The 15096-nt window shown below is 44.6% G+C and overlaps 1 protein-coding gene across 1 annotated transcript in view; it reads right to left on the bottom strand.

Annotated features, from left to right (window-relative positions):
• FA2H (fatty acid 2-hydroxylase) overlaps positions 1 to 15096 on the bottom strand; it is an 80138-nt gene that overhangs the window by 34833 nt on the left and 30209 nt on the right. The window contains exon 2 of the mRNA XM_027843220.1: positions 246 to 338. Within this exon, the coding sequence (XP_027699021.1) occupies positions 246 to 338 (93 nt within the window). The remainder of the gene's footprint in view (positions 1 to 245; positions 339 to 15096) is intronic.

Genomic DNA, 15096 nt, shown 5'->3' with positions numbered 1-15096 from the left:
TTTCCTTTCCTTTCCTTTCCTTTCCTTTCCTTTCCTTTCCTTTCCTTCCTTTCCTTTCCTTTCCTTCTTTTCTACCTTCCTTCCCTCCCTCCCTGTGGCAGAAAACAGGGCCCTCCCATCTCTAGTATGTTGGGGCCCTGCCTATAACTTTGGCCCAGACCAATTGGGAAGCTTCTCCTCATCTTCAATAATTACTTCTTTCCCTTCCCCAGCCACATCTTGCCTCCGTCGTCTGAGTCACTTACCTTTTCGAAATCCACTGATTTACACTTTGGATCCGTGTTAGGATTTGTGCCCTGGGCACTGGCAGAGGTCACAGTTCCATTCTCCTGAGGATCCTGGCAAAGGACAAAGACAGGAGAATTAATCCTGGGGAAGGGAGACATGCAAGGATAGCCTCTTCCCACCAATCGATCCCCATTCACTGCAGTGCAAGTGCCAATGAATTGGGAGGCAGAGGGCCTGGGTTCACACCCGGGGCTTTTGTTATTTACTCCAGGTGAGACTGGAGGCAAATTTCTGGGTCAGTTTCCTTGTCTGTAAAATAAAGGGGTTGGACTACATTGTTTCTATGGCCCCCTTCCAATCCTAAATCTTATGGGATAAGAATGAATTCGTTGAAGGAGGTAGCTAGGTTCAGTGGAAAGAACCCTGGCCTCAGAGTCAGGAGAGACCTCAGTTTGAATCCTAACTCTTGCTCTGACCAGATGTGATCTGGAGCAAGTCATCGCACTTCTCTCAGTTTTCTCATCTGTGAAATGGGGATAACACTACTTGCCATATCTACCTTGTAGAGTTGTTGTGAGGTAAATGCTCTATAAACCTTAAAATGCTATATAAATGGGTGGTGTTGTTATTATAATTAAAACTCCCAGAACTAGAGTAGCTGGAAGCTGATGGGGTGAGCCTGAAAATGAGGACTTTTAGAAAACAGGCAGGGCAGTGGGAGATAGATAAGCTAATAGACAGAGGGGGGACAGAGTCGGAAATAGAAATCATTAACATGGAACAGGGAACTCTAGAGGACGTCCCCAGGGTTGGAGCTCCTGAGCTCAGAGCTTCTCTGGTCAGGAGGAGGCCAGGCTCAGGCAGAGGCAGGCACCGTCAGGGCCCTGGGCACCTTGCAGCACTAACCATTATCACACCTACCACTGGTGCCAGCAGCTCCTGGGTAGAAGTTCCTTTCTCTCCTCCTCCCACCCCTGGTTGATTAAACAGGCCCATGGCTCTGTGATGGCTGGGCCATTTGGAATTCTGGAGAGAGTCAGAGAAATGACCCCAGCTTCCCCTGCCCCCAGCTCCAACATGAGGCAAGGAGCTAAGAGAGGAAGTATGTCTCAGTAGGCTCAAGGTTATGTTGAATTAGCAAACTAGGTAAAGTCAACGGGAAAATGGAATGTGCCGGTGAAGTCACAAAAGCAGAAAAAACCAAGAGCCAACTCTGAGGTCCAGAGTGCAGAGCCGAGTTCAGGAAATTCACTCACTCCCTTATGTCTTCCTCCAGCTAAGCTCAAGCCTCTGCCAAAGGGGATTCTGATTAATCAGCTGTAATAAGGGCTATCTGCTCCCTCACTCAACAAATATTCCTAGGGCCAGGCCCTGTGCTAAGTGATGGGGATGCAGCCAGTAGAACAAATGAAACAATTCCTCCTTGCAAGGAGCTGACACTCTCAGATAAATAGAAGTATATATGTCATTTCTTATAGAACAACAGTATTCCAAAACATACACACACACACACACACACACACACACACACACCCCCTAATAGAAGTATATATGGAAGATATGGATTAGAGCAAACACAAAGTTGGGAAGAGAGGCTTTTTCTTTTCCACTTTCACTCTGACCCAATTTCAACTAGGAGTAGGAGTCAGAGTTCACCAAGGGCAAGGAGAGAAGGGAGTTTGTTTCTTGGGGCACCCATGTGTGATCTATCCCCCTTCACCCCTCCATCTCTCCACCCCATCCCACAACTGGTGGCAGTAGCTTCTTAATAGGTCTACCTTCTTCAGTCCATCCTACGCAGGCTGCCAGGGTAGTAATGATCATCACCATCAAGTATTAGCAATTAGTCAACAAACATTTATTGAACACCTACTATGTGCTAGACAATCACTGCCCTCATGGAATTTACATTCTATTGGAAGAAAACAAAACCTACACATTAAAACACAGGCAAAATAAAGACAAGCTAATTTTGGGGGGAAAAGGTGGAACAGGTGGAGATCAGGGGTTTGAGTTGGGCTTTGAAGGACATCAGTCATTCTAAGAGTCAGAGACAAGGAGGGAGGACATTCTGGTCATGGAGGACAGCCTTTGCAAAGGCACAGAGATGAGAAAGCCATGTGTGAAGAACAGTGGGAAGGCCAGTAAGACTTGACCAAAGATTGTGTGAAGGGGAGTGATGTGTAAACAGGCAGGAAAGGTTAGAGCCCGTTATGAAGGCATTGAATGCCTAGAGAAGACAACAGGCTGGAGCCAGATGATGAAGGGCAATGAATGACAAAGGAGTTTGTATTGGATTCCGGGATCCCTGAGATCCACTTGAGAGTGACACAGTCGGACCTCTGCTCTAGGATGTTCCCTTTGGCAGCTGTGTGGAGGATGGACTGGAGAAAGGGGAGATGTGAGGCAAAAGAGTAGTGAAGGACAGGCAGAAATCCTACAGAGAATACATGCTGCTATCCCTATTTTATAGATAAGGAAACTAAGGCTCAGAGAGCTAAATGGCTTGACCATGGCCACACAGTAAGACTCAAAGACAGGATTCAAACCCATCTCTCTCCTGTCTCCCAGTTCAGGCTGTCCCACATGCCTGGGATGCTCTCCCTCCTCATCTTCCTCTGGCCACCCTGGTAGCTTTCAGGTACCAACTTCCTTCAAGTACCAACTAAAATCCCAACTTCTACAGAAAGCCTTTTCAACTCTTCTTACCTCTACTGCCTTCCCTCTTTTGATAATTTCCTATTTATCCCGAGTAGAGCTAGTTTGTATGAATTTGTTTGCTTGTTATCTCCTCCATTAGATTATGAGCTCCTTGAGGGCAGCAACTGTCTTTTGCCTCTTTTTTTGTATCCCCAGCACTTAGCACACTGCCTTGAACATGAAGTAGGAACTTAATAAATGCTTATTGATAGAGTAGTCAAATTGAACTGCTTGCTACCTTCTGAGCTTTGTATTTTCCTCCCTCTACACCTTTGCTGATGCCACTTTCTCCCCTTACAATGTTCTCCCCTTACAATGTTCTCCCCTACCAGTTTCAATCGATACATTCTTCAAGGAAAACTCTATGCAAGCTTTTATAGCCAGGAAAAGGGATCACAGGATTTCAGACTAGATTGAACTTTACAGATTCTCTAGTTATAGAATCATAGACGAGATGGAAGAGACCTAAAAGGTCATCTATACCAGCTCCTTCATTTTATAGCACCTCAACATTCCTCTATCACAGAGGAGCTTGCAGGCACTTGAATATTTGGCAGAACGAATGCATTAAGCATTTTTGGCTTCAATTAGGAGGTAGGGGGCTCTGTAGTTTAATTGTAATAATCATACTCAATGGAATAAATCTAACAGCATATAACATATAATTTAATTCTGTATATAACATAATATTATATATGATATTATAATGATGTTACATTATAATATGTAATAAATTAAATTCTATATCCTCAAGCAAAACTATGAATGGGTCCTTCCTCTCCTCTCTCCCAACCATCTGAGAACCCATACAAATATCCCTGCCATTCACCCTGGGGCAAAAGCGATGTCCTCTTGTGATTTCCAAGCACCACTGCAGTATCTATGGAAGTGGGATCCACAAGATGAATAAAAAAATCAAAGACTCTTAGAGTTGGGACCTTTGAGGTCATTGAGTAGAAATCCCCTCCACAATATTACTGACAAATAGCCACTGAGTCTCCATTTATTGAAGACTACCAGTAGCCAGAAACTCAAAAAGTTCCAAGTTAAATGTGTGATGAAGATACGAAGATTCTGCCCTGCCAAGGGCTAGACTTGGCCCTTCAGGGAACACTGAATGACCGCAGCAAGGCCAGCATTTCTTTATCCCAGAAGTGGCTGGATGTTTTGGTATAATTCCCCAAATAACACGGGCGTGTAGAGTTGAGATTATCAGATTCCTTAGTCCTGAATGGGTGTCCGTAGCAGTACTAGGGCAAGAAAGAAGGACAAGATTCTCTTGGCTCAAAGGACCACTTGAGGTAGAGAGCATCATCACTCCCTCACCCTAGCTTAAATAGGAGAAGGGAAGGTCATTCTTCATCTACACTCTGCAAGGGTGGGGAAGTAAGGTAGTGAGTGCACCAAGGTGAGCCACACAGGAAGAGTGATTTTCAGATTACTGCCTCAGGCACCACACCCCTGTCATGGACCAACTTATAAATATCATAAAATTTCATAATTTTCCATTACTATATCTTTGAAGGACACAATAATGAGCATTGTGTTGGTAAATCCTTGCGATGGCAGGAATTAACATTCCTACCTAGACTGGAATGACTCAGTTCTTAATAGGCTCTCCAGTACAGGGACGTCTCAGACTGCCTCTCCTTCAGTGATTGCCCCAGAGTTAAGGCCGGGGGATGAGGTTCCATGAAAACTCCATGCAACATGCTCAAGCATCCATTCCTGAATCTGACTCTGAAATTCTGAAAGTTATAAAAATGACCTTTACACATGCCCAAGGTACAAGACAAATGACACGCGCGTCAGTTTTTTCCACCTCTAAATCCATGACTCAAGGTTAGGAACGTAGGCAGGAGGATGGTGGTAAATATTTAACGACTGCTTGGGTGGGGTAAATGTACTCAGGATGCACTGTAGGTTTACTCTGCATTATTAAAATTTTCTCCATCACTTCTATGAGTCTAGACAACCAACAAAACAATAAACCAAGCCCTGATACGCAGCATTTTTAGATTTCTGAGGTACAGCTGCTCATCCTGAGAACTGAACAATTAGCTCTTGGATTGAGTTGGCTCCAATACAGCCCCGGGCCTAGGTGACTGAGGGGCTTATGAACCTCAGCAGCATAATGGATCTGCCAGGAAGACTCTGCTGGAGAGGTTAAAAGAGACGGGACAAGAGGCAAGGCAGGGACAGAGGCCTACCTTTCCTCCTTCATGGTCCTTTTGTTTCTATCACTCAAGGAACTCGGACGCAAAGAACCCTCTGCCCAGGAATTTATGGGGGAATTATAGGCACTGATCCAACTGGAGACAGTGGGAGAGGGGATTTTTGGGGAAAGGAACGTTGAGAGGCCAGTGCTCACCAGCTCTTCCCGATCACATGCCGGCTCAGGATGGGGAGAGAGCGCCAAGGCTGTACTACCAATGCCACATGGACCTCTCTGGACAGAGAGCCAGCTTAGCCAGGTGGCCAAAGGGCTCTCCCTGTCACCAGACCATTATAAATTATCCTAGAGTCCCTCCGTCCACACCTCTTGCTGTCACCACTTTATACTAGCACCACTGGAGCTGCACTGTACTCTCTAGGTACCGATGCCCCCAGAGTTCATTAGTGTCTCTCAGATCAAGCAAAGGGAAGTACTACTGTGGAGACCCAGGCCCAAGCATCCTGGTATCAATTGAAAGGCCTGAGGATTTGAAATCGGAGGACTTGAGACAGCTGTAACCGCACAAATTGCTCGGTCTTTCCTGACTTGTTTCCTCATCCATAAAACAAGGTAGTTGCACTAACTCGTCTCCAAGGTTCCTTTCAGCCTAGTCCTAGATCCCACCTCTCCCAGCCCACCTTCCTTCCTTGTGGCTCCTGCCGTCAATGCAGTGCCCCCTCCAAAGCTTTCCCTCCTGACAAAGGAAATGCCTCTATTTGTTTGTTTCAGACGAGGGAAGCAGGAATCTTCTGCCCCTGGGCTCCCAAGGGGCCACATGAAGACAAGTGGAAGGACTCTTTCCCTGGGGAGCCCTTCCAGGCTCTAAAGGAGTTTCCCTTGCCCCAAGTCAGGTGGCCATGTGAGCAGGAGTTATGTGCTCCCCAGCAGTTCCAAATCAGCATCTCAAGTGGGGGAAGTAGGGGGGAGACAGACAGACAGACAGATAGACAAGGACAGAGAGACAGAGAGAAAGAAATAGAGATAAGGACAAAGAGACACAAGAGATGGGAGGGAGGAAGGGAGGGAGAAAGGGAGAGAGAGAGACAGAGACAAGGACAGAGAGACAGAGATAGAGGAGGGAGGGGGAGAGAGGGAGAGGGAGAGACAAGGCAAAGAGACACACTCATGCATGGGGGTGGGGTGGGACATCAATGGTCCAACAAAGGAGTCTGAGAAGGAGTAATCAAAAAGCGAGAAGAACCAGGAGAGAGCTGTGAATATATTTAAAAGCTATCTTGTATGTACATAGTTTCTTACACGGTGTCTTCTCCATTAGAATGTGAGGTCCTTAAGAGCAAGGACTGTGTTTGCTTTTCTTTGTACCATCAGGGCCCTGGTAGCATGGTTCCCAGGCACGTGGTAAGTACTTATTTGTCTACACTAAGTGATTCAGGAAAGAGAGAACATACGGGGTGGGGGTTGGTCAGTGGTATCAAAAACTACAGAGATATAAAGAAAGATGAAGATTAATAATTATATTTGGGATTAGGACTATAAATTAAGAGCTGGAAGGTACCTTCATGATCATTTAGCACAATTCCCTCAATTTACAGATGATTGTAGTTGTGGTTTGTCCTTTGTTCTTGAAGAGGACCATGACATCAGAAAGATGATGCCATGACATGCAAGTGAATTGGATATAAGTGAGGGAGGGCTGTGCAAAGTCAACAGCCTCACTTTCTCCTCCAGAGCCATCTGGGTCCAGTGGCCAGATATTGATCAGAAAGACTTGAGATGGCACAGGATTCGGTGTGAGACCTTGGCCTTTTTAAGCTAAGGTCTTTTCAGGTTCTCACTTTGAGTGAGGCAACACCCATTCACTGAATAGGCCTCTTTTAAGAAGTGAGTCAAGGGATGACCCCTTTAATAAAAAAAAAAAATCAAACTGGGAGGGGAAGACCTTCAGGGTTGCAGGCCAAAATAGAAACAATTATTATTTACATTCACTCTGAGCCAAGAGGGCCCAAGAAATAATCATTAAGTGATACTTGGGCCAGGCAAGGACTTACTGTCTTCCAAGCAATGAGATCCAGAGTGAATTGGATTTAAAGCTTGGTCTTTGAGAAAGAAATCTAGCCAGTAAACCCCAGGTTAACTAGATAGGTTTTGGCCATCAAAAAGTTTACAGATGAAGAAACTGAGGCTCAGAGGAAGATGAAGTAACTTTTTGGGCCCCAGAAAAGGGCTATTAGTAATAGAAGAGAAGAATGGAATAAGCATTTATTAAGTGCCAGGCTGTGCTAAGCACTTTACATATAATCTATGACAACCCTGGGAGATAGATGCTGCTATTATGATCCTCATTTTACAGTACAGGAAACTGAGGCAGAGATTAAATGACCTGCCCAAGGTCACACAGCTAGTGTCTGAGGCCATATTTGAACTCAGAACTTCCTGACTCAGCCATGATTATGCAGGAGAAAGACGCTCGGTTCTAGAATTAGAAGACCTGGACCTCAGTTCCACCTCTGAGTACTCTCTTTGTGACCTCATGAAGGTCATTTCACTGCCCTAGGCTAGTTTCTTCATGTGTAAAAGGGGGGGACTGGAATTGATGACCTCTCTGACTTCTTCCCAGATCCTTTGTTTGGGCTCCAGGAGCATCGGAGCTCATCAGTGACAGCCCAGACAGATGATTATTTGGAAGAAGAAAGGTGTCCAAAGTCTCACCCCAGTGTCTCAGACCATTGACCAGCCCAAGGAAGCCTAGACTAGCTTTTAGGTATGAGTAGGTCAATCCCCAGTTCTTTTGCCTTGGTTTGGGTTGGGTTTTTCTTTATTTTTAAAAAGGCTGATAGACACAGACATTAAAGGTTGGGTTCTGTAAGGGAAAGAAAGGGTTTGAGACTAAGGCAAACAAGTTTAACCTCATCTCTGGTCAGACTATGAGTATGCAGTATGAGCAGGAACCAAGAATAACTCATTCGGAGCCAAGCTCTGGAACTACTCACTACTTATTCTCTTAAGACCCTCTGATGTTTTAGTCTCTGGTGCCTACAATGCCCCCTTTCACCTCCCTATCCATCTCCATCTTTAGAAGTCCTTCCTTTCCTTCAAGACCCAACTTAGGAGCCAACTTCCTCAATGAACGTTTCCCAACTCTTTTTTCCTTCCCTTCTAAACTGACCTCTCCCTGGTCCAATATATCAGAACCCTAGACCTAGGTTGGGACCTCCCCTTGCTTATCTGACTTTCCCTTGTAGTCGAGGTGTTTGTGTCCATGCTTTCTAGCCACCTATTCCAATTATACTGTGGGTTCCTTGACAGCAAGGTCTATCACATCTTTGTATCTCCAGTACCTAATACTGGTTCCCAAATATAATCCCTACTTTAAAAAATGGTTAGTGAATGTTTGAATCCTTTTGCATCTATGAGCTCATTTGATATTCACAATTTTGAACACAAGTAGAACAAGTATTATTCCCATTTTAAAGAAGAGGAAAATGAGGCCCAGATAAATTAAGAGCCATGTCATTGATCAGGACAAACTAGAACCCATATTTCCTTATTCCTATTTCTGTCCTGTTCCCACTAAGAGCCTAAGACTCATCCCTTTGAATGGAGAAAGGTCAATGGTCACTTCCATAAGTGGTTCCTTTGAACTCTGTCTTAGTCTAGAGGTAAATTCCAATGCCTGGATCCTGGATAGGGAGTTATTTTGGGGAAGTAGGGGGGAGGAGGGAGACAAGGGAGAACAGGAATAGCACAACAGCCAAAAAACCATTTGCCCTCTATCAAAAACAAACAAGTTGCCTATCGAGTCAGGCAGTGAAAGGAGTCAGTGTGCTAAGTGGGTAAGGGGACCAGGAAGAGGCAGGAGAGGCCAACATAAAAGAATGTGCATTCAGGAAATTCTAGGCTCTGGACACTCAGGAACAGATAGCCTTTTACCCAGTAGCCCGGACTTTGAAAATACTTTTACAGAAATCAGGTGGAGAGTTAGTTCATCCCTCTGCTAAGCCATCCCCAGTCTCCATTCACATCTCCCTATGAGGAATGAGATCAGGGAACAGGATACTCTGGAAAATGGGTAGACTTGTCCCAGGTTAGGACTGGGACCAATGAAAGATGAGGCATTGCAGATGTGATTCAGCCATATCTGTTTACGGATGTTCAGGCTAGGGTTGGAGATCCCTCTTCACTCAAGGGCTCTACTTAGTAGATGAAAACTTGGTTAACAAGCCCACTTTTGTGGCCCCCAAGAAAGAGTTTTGCTGGTGCTGGGTGTTTTGAAGATGAGAAATCTTTAGATTTAATGAGAGATAGGAAGGGAAGGGCATTGGAAAGAGGAGTGGGATTCAGCTCCTTCAGTGTGGCTTTCCACTTCTTGAGAAGGAAAGGAGCTTGCAATTCTGGTTGGACCATTGGGCCAGTTCCTTCCCCTTTTCCCCATACCCCCTCTCTTCTCTCTGATGGATGGTATACAGGGGTCCACAGACCTACATCTGGAGACAGACCTTTCCCCCCATTTGATAGTTTCCCTTTATCCTAGCTGCATTGATTTTGTTTGTGCAAAAGTTTTTCCATTCCATGTAATGAAAACTGTCAATTTTATCTTTTATCAACACCTCTATTCCTCTTATTTAAGAATTCTACCCCCTAGGAATAGTACATCCAGACCTCAACTCTATAATAAAGCAACAACCATCAAAACTATTTGGTGGTAGTTTAAAAAAAGAAAAATAGAAGAGACTAGATAAACAAGAATTAGAAACAACTGAATCTAATAACCCAGTGTTCAGTAAACCTAAGACCTAAATTACGTGGAGGAATAATGCCCTATTTAACAAGAACTGCTGGAAAAACTGGAAAATACTTTGACAGAAATGAGGTTTAGATTAACATCTCATACTATATACATCAACAATCTCATAACAGAGGACCTGAATATTAAAGATAAGAGAATTTAGAAATAAATATAGAATCCCTTCCTGCCCTCCCCCCCTCCCATTCACACCATTAACATACAAACTCCTAGGATTTATAAAGTTTGTGGGGTTATTTTCCTTTTTAAGCACAATCAATTTAATGAAAAAGGAGTTTTATTACTAGATAATTGGTTAGTTGAGGCATATTCTAGCAATCTGCTTTCCTCTGACCTTCAGGGATACTGTGGAAATGAAATGGAGGCTGGGTCCAACCAATTCCTAATCTAACCTCATTAACCTAATTAATCCTACTGTGCCTCAGAGAAGGAAACTCATGCCAGGAAACAGACTCATTTGTCATCATCATGGTCATCAACACTATCTATATCATCATCCCTATTATTACTATTAAAGTGACCTGACACTCAGTGAAACAGAATAACTTGAACTTTTCTAGGTGGAAAAAGAACACAGGGGTTTGAACCCCTGGGAAAGAAAATCTGTCCAGTAGCCAAGAATTCTGAGAATGTACACAACATAGCTGGCTAATTTTGCCTTCCAAGTCTTATCCACAAATAGGTTCCAGCACTGGAACCCTAATCTGCAGAGGGGAAGAGGAGGGAGATGTGGTTAATAACTCAGTCTCCTAGTCAGCGGAGAAGGGAAAATAGGCAAGAATCATTACTGCCCCAAAATGCGCTAGGCTGCCTGGAGGAGTCTGGGGTCCCCTTTCTTGGAGATTTTCCGGCAGAAGCTAGATGACCTATGGTTGGGTTTATCGTAGTAAGTATTCCTTTTGGGAATGGGTTGGACTAGATTGCTAATTCAATAGACAATCAATCAACTGAGGTCCTTTCCAATTAGAAAATTCTGTGAAACATTTCGAGGTAGCTCAGGTCACTGAACCCCCTCTTTCCTGGGAAAAGGAACACAATGTCTGGGGTGGGGGTGGTGAAGGTAAGGTGGAGGGGGCAAAGGTGGAAGGGGGTGGGAGATAGGGTGGAGGCAGGATTGGGGGGTGGGAGGTAATGGGGAGGGAGGAAGCAGAGAGATTGTAGCGGAGGTAGCATTGGAGGAAGAGAGAGGTAGGGGCATGGGAGATAGGATGGGGGTGGGGAGGGAGAGTGTTTCCCCAGGCCACCAGGCACAAATCTCATTGTTTTCTAGGGATGCCTCTTAGTCTTGAAGAGACTATGTTACGTGGTAAAAGGAGCAGCTTGAATGTAATCAGAAAACCTGGATTTGAATAACAGCTGATAGGGTTTCTCCTGGGAGCAGCTCAAACATTTTCTCTTTCTCAGATCAGTAACAAAAAGTGGGAAAGATACATGAGTCCTACCCAAAGGAATAATTCTAAGCAATGCATAGCTTTCCCATGGCCACCCTCTCCCCACAGAATGTCAGCATTCCCTTCAGGAATTGCTACCATTCCATACAAGGGGACACCCACTGGGCGCCCCCTCCCTGTCCCCTTAGGCTCCTGGTTGAGGGCGATCTGCCTGCGTGGGCTCAGCCTGGGCCACGTGTCCACAGGACCCGCAGAACACACAAGCAGCCACAGTCTGGAAGGTCAGATTAGATTGTATTTCCCTAGGCCAGCTCCACACCCTCAGGCCCCACCCAGATAAATCCCGGGGCAGCCCTGTGGGGCTTCCTTTGTTTTCTGAAACTGGGCAGGAGGGAAGGACCTCAGGGTGAGTGGGCAGTGGGAGAAGAGGAATCAGGGAAGAATTGCCTCCTGGACACCCGGGGCATTGGGGGTAGGGTGGGGGAGAAGACTGTTCTTTCCCTGTCCCCTGTAGGAGGAGGAAGAACACTGGATTTACAGTTAGAAGAGCAATGTTAGAAATAGAGAGTGTCCCCAGTTTCCTCATCCGCAACATGAGACTTGATGGTCTAAGTTTCCTCCCAACCTTAAATCTCATGAACCTCAGAGGCAAGCAGTGATTACTTGGGCTCCTAGAAGTTGCCCAGGCCCTGACCTCCCTGCCCAGCAATTTCAGGGGTAGCTATCCTGACCCCAAGAGAGCAGACCTGGTGGGGCCCAGACTGAGTCAGAGTTTCAAAGGCTAGCTTGGGAGTCAGCTGCCACTGCCACACGTACACAGCTTGGATTATTTCCTGGTTGGCTCTCAGCCAGCAGTCAGGGCACCTTCACAGTTCCCTGGCCTTAGTATTCCAAAGACCTAAAAAAAAGCTCCATCAATGTTGGCGGGTGACTGGTGCTACATGGCACAGAGTGATTGGAGCCAATGGTTCTAAGACAAGAGAAAACGATACCCTGGCATTTCCCTTTCATCTCCAGGGTCCTAGAAATTCCAGGTGCCCTTTATTGTATGTCTGGGAGGCAACAGGAAATCTGCTGACCTTTACAGCCCCGGCACTTAGCGCAGTGCCTGATGCACAGTAAGAGTTTAATAAATGCTTGTTGGTTGACTGACCAAAAGGAACTGACCAACCTCATGAGAAGTCTTCTGGTTATCTAGCTGAAACCCTCTTCCCTGGAGTGAAAACTCAATCCGAGGCCTTCTCAAGATCCAACCCCAATTTCTTCAAGATCTCAAAATCATCTGTTAACAATCACTTATTAAATGCCTGCTATGTGCCTGGCACTGTGTTAAGTATGAGGGATACGAAGAGAGGCAAAGGACAGTCCACAGCAGTTTTATAACTTCTGTTCTTAGAGGGATGCCTGGGACTAGAGAGTGGTTAAAAGACTTGTCCAAGATCACACATCTGGCATGTGCCAGGCGTGGCATCTGAATTCAGGTCTTCCTGACTTAGAGATAGATTCTCTGTCCACTACTCCACACTGGCTCTCTTTATGCTTAATGCTTAACTAAATTTCGTGTGTGTGTGTGTGTGTGTGTGTTCACATTATTTCATTTGATGAAGAAATTGAGGCCCTGAGGTTAAATTACTTGTATGAAGTCACATAATAAGTAGTACAGCCAGAACTTGACCCAGGTCTTTTAACTCTAAGACCAATGCTCTTTCCACTAAATCATCCTGCCTTTGAAGGGACAAATGAATAAATGGAGTAAATCCAGGGCTATGCCAATGAAATAGTTACTGTGGCAAGAGCCCACAGATTAAGTCCAAGAGTTAGTTAGGGCTCCCCTGGTAACAGGCAGTTTTTAGGGATTCAGCAGTTAGCACAGTGCCTGGCACACAACAGGTAATTAATGAAAGCTAGTTGATGGACATCATTCAACTGAAACAATTTAAAAATACCATTGGGCTTGCAAGTTAGATGCTAGGCATTTAGGTGGGGATAAGGGGGTAGCAGTGGGAGGGGTGTGTGTGAGTCAGAAGAGACTTTACAGACCTCTGCTCACAATACCCAATGGGCAGCACCAAGAGGCTATACCTCTACAAGGCAGGAGGAAGCATGACCAGTTCCACATGCTCTTTAGCAGCTTAGGGGTCCAGAAAAGAGAATCTGGTGTGGAAGATGGAGAACACATGTGGGGGGGTTCCAAGTCCCCTCCCTACCTCGCCCCCATCCAGCCAAGACATTTTTGGGTACAGAGAAGGGCCAAAAGGGCTGGAAAGCATTCATGGGCACATCTGGTGCTGGCCTTTCTCAAATCATTTATTAAGCACCTACCACATGCCAGGCTCTGTGCTAATGGCCGAGGACACAAAGAAAGGCAAAAGATGGCCCCTGCTGTCAAAGAGCTCATAGTCTAATGAAGGAGACAACATGTAACACCTATGTAAAAACAAGATACATCCATACATTATATATATGTATATATATACACACATCCACACACATCCATATATATGTTTAATAATCACAGCGAGAAGACATTTGAAAAATCATGAAGAATGGAAATTCAGCTTCTACTCCTTGTCTCTCATTGTGTGCTCAGCTCAGATCACATATGGAGATTCCCTCTTCCACACCCTTCAGGCATCCAATGTCCTCAGCTCTGAAACTCATTATTCCAAGCAGTCATAATTTACAGGCAATGTAAAGAAACACCTCTCTTGAGGAGTTTGAATGTCTAGAATCAATCAATTAATTAATCAATTAAAAAACACTTATTAAGGGCTTACTATGTGCGGTTTTCTAATGGAGGGACCATGACATGCACATGGATATATACTCCTCACATACAAAGCAGACAGCCTTGGGGGAGGGGGGGATGGTAGTGGCTGCTGAGAAGGACCAGGAAAGACCTTATGCAGACCTCAGTTGAGTCCTGATGGAAACCAGGGATTCTAAAAGGTTGAGGTGAAAAAGGAGTACATTACCATATACCAGAATAAAGTCAAAATGGGTACACAGATACTATTAGTGAACTGGGAGAGCAAGAAATAGTTTACCTGTCAGATTTATGGAGAACAGAAGAATATATGACCAAACAAGAAAGAGAGAACATTATGAAATGCAAAATGGATAATTTTGATTACATTAAATTGAAAAGTTTTTGTACAAACAAAGCCAATGCAACCAAGATTAGGAGGGAAGCAGAAAACTGGGAAGGAATTTTTACAACTAGTCTCTCTGATAAGGGCCTCATTTTTCAAATTCATAGAGAACTAAGTCAAAATTATAAGAATACAAGTCATTCTCCAATTGATAAATGGTCAAAAGATATGACTAGGCAGTTTTCAGATGAAGAAATTAAAGCTCATCTGTAGTCATATGAAAAAATGTTTTAAATCACTACTGATTAGAGAAATGCAAATAAAAATGACTCTGAGGTACCACATCACACCTATCAAATTGGCTAACACGACAAAACAGGAAAATGATAAATATTGGAGAAGATGTGGGAAAGTTGGAACACTAATGCATTGTTGGTAAAGTTGTGAAATGATCCAACCATTTTGGAGAGCAATTTGGAACTATGCCCAAGGGATATAAAAATATGCATACCCTTTGACCCAGCAATACCACTTCTAGGGTTGTATCCCAAAGAGAGCATACAAATGGGAAAAGGACCCACATGTACAAAAACATTTATAGCAGTTCTTTCTGTGGTGGCAAAGAATTGGAAATTGAGGGGATGCCCATCAATTGGGGAATGGCTGAACAAGTTGTGGTATACGAATGTGATGGAATGCTATTGT

This window comes from Vombatus ursinus, unplaced genomic scaffold (genome assembly GCF_900497805.2).
Source record: "Vombatus ursinus unplaced genomic scaffold, bare-nosed wombat genome assembly UNPS02014900.1, whole genome shotgun sequence".
NCBI lineage: Eukaryota > Metazoa > Chordata > Mammalia > Diprotodontia > Vombatidae > Vombatus > Vombatus ursinus.
The sequence above is the reverse complement of the archived record's forward strand: the minus strand, read 5'-3'. Positions and strand labels throughout refer to the sequence as shown.